Genomic DNA, 10,843 nt, shown 5'->3' with positions numbered 1-10,843 from the left:
CCAATCCTGAAACAAATCTGTTGACTAGCGGATTACATTTTTCCTCTGAGCTTACAAATGCCACAACTGAGTGGCTTTTTACGAGGAGAGAAATGTGGCATGTGCTTTCCAAAAAAAGGAAAAGAAGAAAAACACGCGCAAACGGAGAGACCTTATAATGTACCAAACAGATCGTTGCAGTTTCATATTGATGTATACACAGAGGTGCACCGGAGCTGCCTTCTCAACCTGTTCAAATAGTGCCTGCCGCTCAGTTTAGCAAAATAAAATACCGAAGCGCTTTTTTTTTTGGTGACGGGATATTACTCGAACCTACTTTGGAACAGACGTGAAGTGGCTGGGCAGAAGAGTAAGGGTAGAAATAAGATGACTCGGTCTCAAGTTGTCATGCTGTTAATGAGTGTCTGTCAATTGTCCATCATGCACGGTCAGGTGAGTTTCCGGAGTTCACGTGATGTATCTTTCAGCATTGTTGCCAAGTAACTGTAGAGGATGCTTTGCTCATTAAACCCTCTTTGTGCACCAGTGTCATTACTGTTATTAGTGGTAATTGGATGCAGTTGTTTGAGGTTCCTTAACTGAAAACATAGTATTAATGTGCTCAAAGTGAATATGTCTAGTCTAATGTCTAAGAACTTTGTAAGTTATACAAATATGCCTAAAATATGCTATAGTAGGAAACATCAAACTGATCATCCTTCTCAAAAAGGTTGTGTGAGAAAAAAATGTATTGTTGATGTGAGCTAAACCATTTTGTGGAATCTGAACCACAACTAAAGGCTGAAAATAACTATTTCTGATGAGAGCCAGGTTTGAGGTGTAAGATCCCTCACTAAGGTGTTCCAACCACAGATTCCAGTGACAAAGCCTTCTTACCAGTATTGAATGCTGCCAATATGTGTTTCACCACAGTATTACTAGCAAACCATATGCGAAGTGAAATACATTAATTGTTGACAGAATGCCTCTTATCAGGTGAATTTTGACCTGATGTTTGCATTGTCACCCAGAAGGGACTCTGTGTGGGACCACCTGTACTACTAAAGCTGCATGAAATTGAGTGTCCCATATGGAATGTTAAATGATGAAGATGGTGCAGCTGTTGCAAGGCTGTATACTCTCAGAACTGCTATTATTACTGGTTATAAAGAAATCCCTAGTCAGCCATGTTTTTGTTTTGTTACCCTCACATGGCTACTCTGAGTGAAGCACAGCTGCCCATGATGTGACATAACAGATCAGGCCTTTGGGGCTCGTGTGAGAGTGCCCTCATTTCCTCTTGTGCTCCTGCATGGAGCTTGTTCCGGCACAGAGAGCTGTTGTGGTATTAAATAGTTTTGCCTGTGAGCAGTGAAGACAACATCAGCAGTGATCCGAGTAGCCCATAGTTGGCAGAACATGGCTTATGTAAAACTCTGAGGCACGGACTGCTTGAGGTCTTACAACACTGGTCCTGTCTTGCGTAAGTCAAATATTGCCATGAAGTGCAGACTTATTGGCTTCATCACTGCAATTTCGCATACGTCCACATGAAAGTAAACCTCATGATGTGTTTTTGCTGTGGCACTCAAAAAAAGGAATATTGTCTGTGTGCACTACCACCAATGTCTACAGTGTGTCTCCCTGTTTCATCTGATGTCTCTCCAACAGTCTCCTTCAGTATCAGTTAGCCAGGTGTTTTTACAGGAAGAGCCAATATTTACTCTGCTTACATAACACCCACCAGATGCAAACACTAATTGGCTTTCTGAAAAAGCTTAGAAAGTGCGAGAGGCTGAGAACCTGTGGAAAAACATGATGCCCTCCCCTCCACCTGTACCCAATGAGGAACAAGCCTGTACCTCGCAGCTCCATACTAGACTAATTGAGTGGCCATAGCTAGCCTGAGGGCTTTCGCTCACTCACCTATCTTTGTTGAGATGTGTAGGAAGAGCATTATTTCCACAAGTCTGCTGTAGATCAGTGAAGTGTTTCTTTGTGAACTCAGTAGAGAGCTCTTAGGTCCGAGGGTGAGTTTCATAAGTCCCAGGATGCTTTTGATTTAAATAATGTTTAGCCCACAGCACAATGCAGCTCTGTAGAGGATGTGATATGATCAAATCTTCCACCCGAAAAAGGAAGGTTTCTTACATAACATTACGTAACGTTAAACCATTTCAAATTGCCTCCTGCATGCTTGTGCCAGACAACTAACTTCTAGGATCTGAAATAAAAGAGTGGACAAAGAACCAAAGAAGTACATGTGACATGAGTCAGAGGTGGATTCTGAGAGAAAACATTCTTGTCTTTAGTGTCTGTCAGTGTCACAAAGAGAGGTCGGACCTCCAGGACAACATCAAACACTCTCTTCGTACTGGGTTATGGTGTAATAATGGTGGTCACTACGACCAGTGTAAGTTGAACATTTTTTAAGGGTTTACACTGCACAATGCAGTTTGTGTTTTTCCTATTAAATCTGCTCCATGATCAGGTGTTTGAATGCGTGGTTACAGGTAGTAGAACTTATCCATTTTGTAAGTTACTGCCTCAGCATGTCTCCATCTCTGTGCATGGCAGAGTTTAGCCCAGTTTCATTCAGGTCAGAACTGTTGCAGAAGCAATAGCACACATAGCACACATAGCAACATCGCATAGGAATGTAGGAGTATCAGGTTATGTTACTTTGCCTGTGAGGCTGAATGAAACCTGTTATAATAACTAAACATTGTTTTATTTCACCTCTTTTATCCCAACATGGGCATTTCTATGAAGACGTTGATTACATGTCCTGACCATAACCCTGTTATGTAACCTGTCAGGTCATGTACTGTAAACTGTAATGGCTGTAGATATGAATGGAATGGATATGAAATGTAATCGGTGTAATCGGTGCCAGTTAGTCTGAATGCAAAGAAATTGCTTCCTACTCAAGACATTCACTGGCATATTATTAGTGAGGTACATCTATCAGGGTAAAGGATGTGACATCATACCAGCCCACTTTTTACACACTTTCCAATCAAATCATAACTAGTCCCAACCTCAGAATAACATATACTATCATCCACATCCATCAGCAGTCGATGTGAAAAGCCTGACCTGGTGTTAGTGACCTAAGATATGTAAACACCTCAGTTCTCGTGAACTGCCCACCTCTGCTCTTTCGGTGGCCATGGGAGAGTTTCTCCCGTGCAGAGAGCATGTGTGAACCCCAGTGCACAGGCAGGTCAGTCTGCTTCCATGCACAACCAAAGCTTTCACGGCCATTACCCCCCACCCTGGACCTACAGTATAGCACCTCTCTCACCAGGCAACGTCATGCTACCGTGCGGCGTGAGGTGACGCAGACACATCACACCTCTGAACTGAGCAGAGCTTTGACACACCATCCACACCCCCTCCTCGTGTAAACCATCAGGCACCACCACCAGCAGAGACAAGACTCCACTCTTAGGCCTCTGGAGAGAAGGATCAGTTCAGGAGAAGGTTGTAAGACCAGGAGAGGACAGGGTTCAATAGGCTCATTCAGCACTTGGAGGAGGAAAGAAAATAATGAGTGCGAAATGTAGCCTCACGTCTGAAAAAATAACTTTGACTGACTGTAAGGGCTGGTATGCATATCAAATACCTGCTTTAACCGACGGCCACTGCTAAAGCTTTAAACATTTTTATGATATAACAACACTTTAATGCTCTTGCTTTTCGCAATCCTTTTGGCATATTATCGGTCTTCTGAGGACATTGAGGCACATTGTATTACTGTCTGGCCAACTTAAAAGAATAAATTACAGAGAATAAGCATATTTCTACACAAAATCAGCAGCTCTACTTGGTTATTTAACCAAAACATCCCTTTTTTTCTGCTCATTGCACAAATGCTGCCCGCCTGCATGTTTAGCTGGCAGAAAGAATAAGTGTCCACAAAGGCGTTTAATTGGGTGCAGTGAACTTCCTGTCTCCTGCAGGATTGTCCCAGCAGACAGGAGCTGCAGAACTCCCTGCGCCAGGTTCACAAGCTGCTCTCTGCCCATGAGACCTCCTATGTGCAGAGTCTACGCACGCTCAGGAAGAAGATCAACCTGCTGCAGACAAGCACAGCCCGCCAGCCAGCCAAACCCACCAACGGTGTGGAGGAGTTTCAGAAGTTTATTCACTTTAGACAGAAGTAGCAGTATAGTAGAGTTGTTTCCCAGAATATTAATATCACATTATTATACATACACATATACCTATACTTGCTGTATACATGAACATATAGTGTGTTCTGTGTTGAGTTATAAACCACAAGAAAAAGTAATAATGTAATTCAAGTTCATGTGAATACTGCAAGAGAAATTTTATATGTAGGCCTACATTATATAATCTACATACACCTGCTTTTTTTTAGATGGGTGGAAATGGTAACTAACCTTGGTGTACGTGTGGTATGTTCTTCAATCAACAGTCACCTGTCCAAAGCTGGAGGCACCGGCCAATGGCAAGAAGATGGGGAAAGTTCTGCTGCCGGGTCACGAGGTTCATTTCCTGTGTGATCTGGGCTATGAGTTGGTGGGCTCTGAGACGCGTCAGTGCAAGGAGTCCCTGACCTGGACTGGACAACAACCGGTCTGCAAGGGTGAGAAGCATAGACATATATAGATAGCTATCTATCTATCTATCATATATATATATATACAGTATATACTGTATATACTATATACAGTCATGGACAAAAATGTTGGCACCCCGGCACTTCTGTCAGATAAAGCACCACTACTCCCAGAAAAGTGTTGCAATTATAAATGCTTTTGTATTAATATGTTTATGTACTTAGTTTGCATTGGAAAAACACAAAAAATCTGAGAAATAATGCCAAATCTGACTTTATTCCTCATAAAACTCAAAAAAGGGCCGGACAAAATTATTGGCACCCTTTCAAAATTATAAGAAATAATTGTATTTTAAGAATGGAATGCTCCTTTAATCTTTATTTAAACTCACCTGTGGCAAGCCACAGATGCTGGTGGTATATAAATCACATTTGCAACCAGTTAAAATGGAGCAAAGTTGACTCAACCTTAGTGTTGTGTGTCTGTGTATACCGCACTGAGCATGGAGAAAAGAAAGAAGAGCAAATAATTGTCTGAGGATTTGATAACCAAAATTGTAGACAAGCATGGACAATCTCAAGGCTATAAGTCCATCTCCAGAGATCTTAATGTTCCTGTGTCCACTGTGCGCAGTGTCTTCAACAAGTTTACAGCCCATGGCATTGTCACTAACCTCCCTGGATGTGGAAGGAAGAGAAAAATTGATGACAGAATGCAACAAAAGATTGTTTGAATGGTGGATAAATAACCTAGAACAACTTCCAAATAAATTCAAGACAAAGGGTACAACGGTGTCAGCTCGCGCTATCTGTCGCCTTTTGAATGAAATGGGATGTTATGGTAGGAGACCCAGAGGACCCCACTGCTAACACAGAAACATAAAAAAGCCAGAATGGAGTTTGACAAAACATTCTTGGGGAAGCCAAAATCATTCTTGGAGAACGTCCTGTGGATAGATGAGACCAAAGTAGAGCTTTTTGGTAAAGCAGTTTACAGGCAACGAAATGAGGCCTTAAAAAAAAAGAACACGGTCCCTACAGGCTAATATGGTGGAGCTGGACCGATGTTTTGGGGTTGCCTGCTGCATCTGGAACCTGATGCCTTGACTGTGTGCATGGCATCAAGAAATCTGAGGACTACCAAATAATTTTTGGGCGCAATGTAGGGCCCACTGTCAGAAAGCTGGGTCTCCGTCAGAGGACATGGGTCTTCCAGCAGGACAATGACCCATAGCACACTTCAAAACGACCCAGAAATGGTTAAGACAAAACACTGGAGAGTTCTGAAGTGTCCGAGATGAGTCCAGATCTTAATCCCATAGCACAACTGGGGCATGATCTCAAATCAGTAGTTGGGATAAGGCACCCTTCAAATGTGAGAGACTTGGAGCAGTTGGCAAAAGAAGAGTGGTCCAAAATTCCAGTAGAGAGGTGTAAGACACCTCATTAATGGTTATAGGAAGCTATAGATTTCAGATATTTGTATTTCTTTATTTTTAAGGGTGTTCTACCCATTATAAAGTTAAGGGTGCCAATAATTTTGTCCGGCCCTTTTTTGAGTTTTATGTGAAATAAAGTCAGATTTGGCATTATTTCTCAGATTTTTTGTGTTTTTCCAATGCAAACTAAGTAAATAAACATGTGAATAGAAAAGCATTTGTAATTGCAACACTTTTCTGGGAGTAGAGGTGCATTATCTGACAGAAGTGCAGGGGTGCCAACATTTTTGTCCATGACTGTATATGTCTAGGGTGAGAAGGGGCTGAACCACAGATGGAGGGTTCATTTTACATTTCCTGTTCCACCCTTTCATGACATGCAGTTGTATTTCTGAAGGTATGCTTCTACTTAACAGATTTACCACTTGGTCTACTTTTAAATGGCTTGTTGAATTGAAGCAACGCAGATGACTTTCGGTGAAAACTTTACGCGCTTAGAGAAGACCATAAAAACCCAGTTGCGTCATAGCGTGTCCAGCCTTTCCTGAGGCCATTTTAAATTTGAGTTTGAGTTTTGGAGCCCCTTCCCGAGACAGCGCCACCCCTCTCCTCTCCTCTCCTGCTCCCCTCGCCTTTGGATTCATCACTCATCTTATTATCAACTCCGCCATCTGCCTCCCATTCCTGTCAGCATCTGCTTTGTTTTTCTCTCTCTCTTTCTGTGTCTCTCTGTATTTAAGCCGTAGTATAACTGACAGTATTACCACTCAGCATTCTATTCTTCCAGTAGATGTCTACAGTTTCGTCTGCATCCCATCCTGATAAAGTTTCTTTGAATGGGTAAGGCTATCCAAAAGGGAACGTCTTGGTTTGGATGCATTCACAATTTCCCTGGCTATAGCCCTCCCACTAGCGCACACATAGCAATTTGATTTGGCCTCACAAAGATTCCATCAACAGTTAGGCAATCCCCTGCCAACAAATCCCTATAGGCCCATAGACATATGAAAACAGCCCTGCTTTAATCTGTGGATCACTAGTATAGAGTTACACGCTCATTCTTTGCATTGCATTCTGAGAGCGCTCACCCGACACAGCGGATCGAGTTGTTTGGCTTCCACGATGGATACCTTTCTGCTTGAACTGTGGTCCCTTTCTTCTTTTAGATATAAACGAGTGTGCCTCCTCTTCTTTTTCTTTTAGATATAAACGAGTGTGCCTCCTCTTCTTTTTCTTTCAGATATAAACGAGTGTGCTTTCTCTTCTTCTTCTTTCAGATATAAATGAGTGTGCCCCGTCTCCTTGCATGAATGGGGGGACCTGTGAGAATGAGGTTAATGGATTTGTCTGTATATGTGTAAAAGGATGGGGAGGTGCCACATGCCAGACACCTGTGCCGACATGTAAGTTCACCGCACCTCCAACCACAATGCATGGCAAAGTCAAAGGCACTGTGATATAGTTTGTAGGTATGGTGGCATATGCTAGAATTACTTTGGTATCTTGATCAGGATTCTTTCTGGGCTAAGGCCTTGAATCGCAGTCATTTCATTTCATCACACACACACTCACACTCACACACACACACACACACACACACACACACACACAAAACACTGTTGGAGCCCAATCATCCCCAGCCTTCTAGGTTCTGGACCACTGAGCAGGTTTGCTCACACACAGGGGTCCAAAGAGAGCTAGTAAAATAAATGCAGACTGTTTTGTTTTGGCACAAGCTGCGGTAGGTAAAATGAACACACATACACAGCCACAAGTGCACATGCACACAAACACACACACACACACACACACACACACACACACACAGAAATATACAGCCTAATGGGGGTTTAAACGCACCTCAACCATGACATGTTTGTTTCCAGCCAGTGGCTTGAACACTGCTGTGACTGTCCTCTCTCTCATTATTTACCCTGCCTGACAGGCCCAAGTCCTTCATAAAACGGCCATGAGCCTGCCGCTGTATACTGAGCAGCCACAGCGTACAGTACTGCTCCTGAAATGTTAGATTGGTGTGATATGGAAAAGCATCAGGCCAGATTAGGCAGCCCACTTGTTGATGTTTCATATACAGTATATCAGGCAGCAAGTTGGCCAGGATGTTTTACATGAATAGTCTGCATAAAATCCCTTCATATTTATACCAAAGCATGCATGATCTCATCGTAAAAGCCGTATGAATCATAGAAAGACAGTAAATACAGTTGACTTCTTGCTTTCGTTTCTGCCCACTCAAACACTTTCCTCTTTTTTTTTTCTGCAGTTTTCATCACGATAACCAACACCTCTGCAGCCACGGCAGCTGGGGCAGCAGGGTCGGCAGGGTCAGCAGGCGCCTCAGTGTCTCCCCCGGCAACCTCCAGTCCATTGGTGCGCCCGTCCCAATGTACCCAGACCCAAGGCACCACACACTGCACCTGCGAGCCCGGCTACACCATCACAGGACGGGACACCAGCGTGTGCACTGGTGAGGCTAAACACGGCACACCAAGGACTCCAAATAAATCCGTATTATAAGTATGCTCTAAATGTGTTAGTTTGGAACATCTTAATATGACTTAAACATTTTTAGGTTACATTTAGGTTGTGTTGAAATATACTTGAAGTACATTACAAACAACTCTAATTGTAATTGTAGAACTACTTAGTTGCATTTAAGCATAGTTTTTGCATTAGTAGTATTATTTAAATATATGTTGGATTAACTTTTGGATTAACCTTTGCTATACATCAGAGCTACTATATTGCAAGTCTAGTATATTGAAGTGTTGCACAATTCCAACTGTACTTTTGGTGCTCATATTTTCTGCATTCTTAAGTCTATTAAATATTAATGAAAAGCTTTTGAGTGACTGGATGATTTTCATCAGAGTTTATGAAAAAGGAACCTGAAGTTGCAAGAACCTGGTCCTATACATTTTGTGTAAAAAAAAATGTGTCTGGTTATATCAACTATATAAACTGAACCGCATTCAGTTTAGCGATGACACTTTTAAGGCAGCACCACAAATTGAAAGGAGTATGGCATGACACAAGAGACAGTTTAATTGGCAGTTTAATCACCTTGCTTAAGAGTTCAACAGCAATAGTTGCCTGCTCAGATCTTTATCACTTCACCAGATATAAGTCACATTTTTACTCCATAGGAGTAGAGACCAAAAGTATTTATGTTAAGGTTCAGCGCCCAAACCACTGGCAAAAACTAAATCGAAGAAATCTAAAGATCCATTTTCTAAGCACTTTTATTAAAAAAAAGTCTGAAGTGAAGATGTTTTTTTTCCAGTCATTGCTGCCCATCCGGGCCAAGGCCGTGGTCTTTGGTGTTGTCAGCATTGTGCTTTACAAGACGAGTTACAGAAGTAGGAGATGAACCAGCTGTGACGGTTTCTGTTTCCCTGTCTGTCCAGATATTGACGAGTGCGAGCTCTTCCACATGGGCCAGTCGGGCCGTCTCTGCGTGCACACCTGTGTGAATACACCTGGAGGCTACCGCTGCACCTGCCCAGTCGGTTACAATCTGACCCGCGATGGACGCAACTGCAAAGGTCAAACAGGGGTCACATAAACAAACCAACACATTCAGACAAGGCCATAGACCTAGCTGTCAGTGAGTGAGTCAGCGTTGCAAAAACCTGAAGACAACACAAATATCAAAAATGTGTAGAAAATTGAGTGAGAATTATTGTTCAAGGCAAAAAGCATAGATATGTGTAGAAAAGTAACAATAAATGGTTGTTGTAAGTGTCAGTCCAAGTCAATTCAATTTTATTTATATAGTGCTAATAACAATTCAAATTGTCCATAGGCGCTTACAGGGCCCACAGAACCCCCTAGCAAGCACTAAGGTAGCTGTGGCAAGGAAAAACTCTCTTGTAACAGGAATAAGTGTATGAGTAAATCACTAATATCTATCTATCTATCTTGCCTCTTCCTGTGTGATTAGACGTTGATGAGTGTGCCAACAGGCAGCATAACTGCACCAGGGACCAGCTTTGCATCAACACCTATGGAGGGTTCCAGTGTGTCAAAGTGGAGTGTCCTCGCATCCGCAATGCCACCTATGTGAAAACCTCGCCTCTGTGAGTGGGCAGCATCCTCACCTCTCCCTCTCTGCCATATGATCCATTTCAGCATTACTTTTAGCACCTCTCTGGGGTGCCTGCACAGTTATGTGATAATGATCCTTTTATTGCATAAGTGCTCCACAATATCCTGCCAAAGTGGCTCTCCCTGACTGTTATACCAATAAAGCCAACTGGAGAGAGATTTAGTAAACTCTTGTACTGGATTATGGGGGAACTTGCCTACAAGTGCAAGTGAAGCTTCGTATTTATTTTACCTCCATCTCTTCCATTCCCTCCACATCTCTCAGGCGCTGCGAGAGGAATCCGTGCCCAGTGGACAACAGGGCCTGCTCCCAGGCGCCCAACTCCATGTCCTACCACTACCTGTCCGTGGTGTCTAACCTGTCGGCGCCGAGGGTCATGTTCCGCGTGTCGGCCGTGCGCATGATGGGCGACACGCTGCGCTTCTCGCTGCTGGGCGGCAGCCGGGCGCGGCGCCACTTCACGGTGCAGCGCTCGGACCGGCAGACGGGCCAGCTGATGCTAGTGAGCTCCGTGCAGGGCCCCGCCACGCTGGAGGCCGAGGTGGAGATGAGCGAGCTGGAGAAGAGGGTGCTGCTGGGACGCTACATCACCAAGGTCACCATTTTCGTCTCGCCCCACGAGTTTTAAACGGGCGCCCGCAGATGGGGGAAGGGGGGGCGAGCATGGGTGTTTTGCTAGGGAAGGGGGTTCAGTTGTGAAAAAAAGTG

General features: G+C 43.5%; 1 protein-coding gene across 1 annotated transcript; it reads left to right on the top strand.

Moving 5' to 3' along the window:
• Positions 1-366: 366 nt before the first annotated feature.
• Positions 367-10,763, top strand: LOC308368996 (fibulin-7; the record flags this gene model as incomplete). The annotated part of the gene is made up of 8 exons (XM_080843307.1): positions 367-432; positions 3,945-4,104; positions 4,424-4,594; positions 7,284-7,409; positions 8,291-8,494; positions 9,435-9,572; positions 9,971-10,106; positions 10,400-10,763. The coding sequence occupies 8 exons, from the start codon at positions 367-369 to the stop codon at positions 10,761-10,763; spliced, it is 1,365 nt and encodes a 454-aa protein (XP_080699433.1).
• Positions 10,764-10,843: the final 80 nt, after the last annotated feature.

This window comes from Sprattus sprattus (assembly GCF_963457725.1).
Source record: "Sprattus sprattus genome assembly, chromosome: 8".
Lineage (NCBI taxonomy): Eukaryota > Metazoa > Chordata > Actinopteri > Clupeiformes > Clupeidae > Sprattus > Sprattus sprattus.
This window is presented reverse-complemented; position numbering and strand designations above follow the sequence as displayed.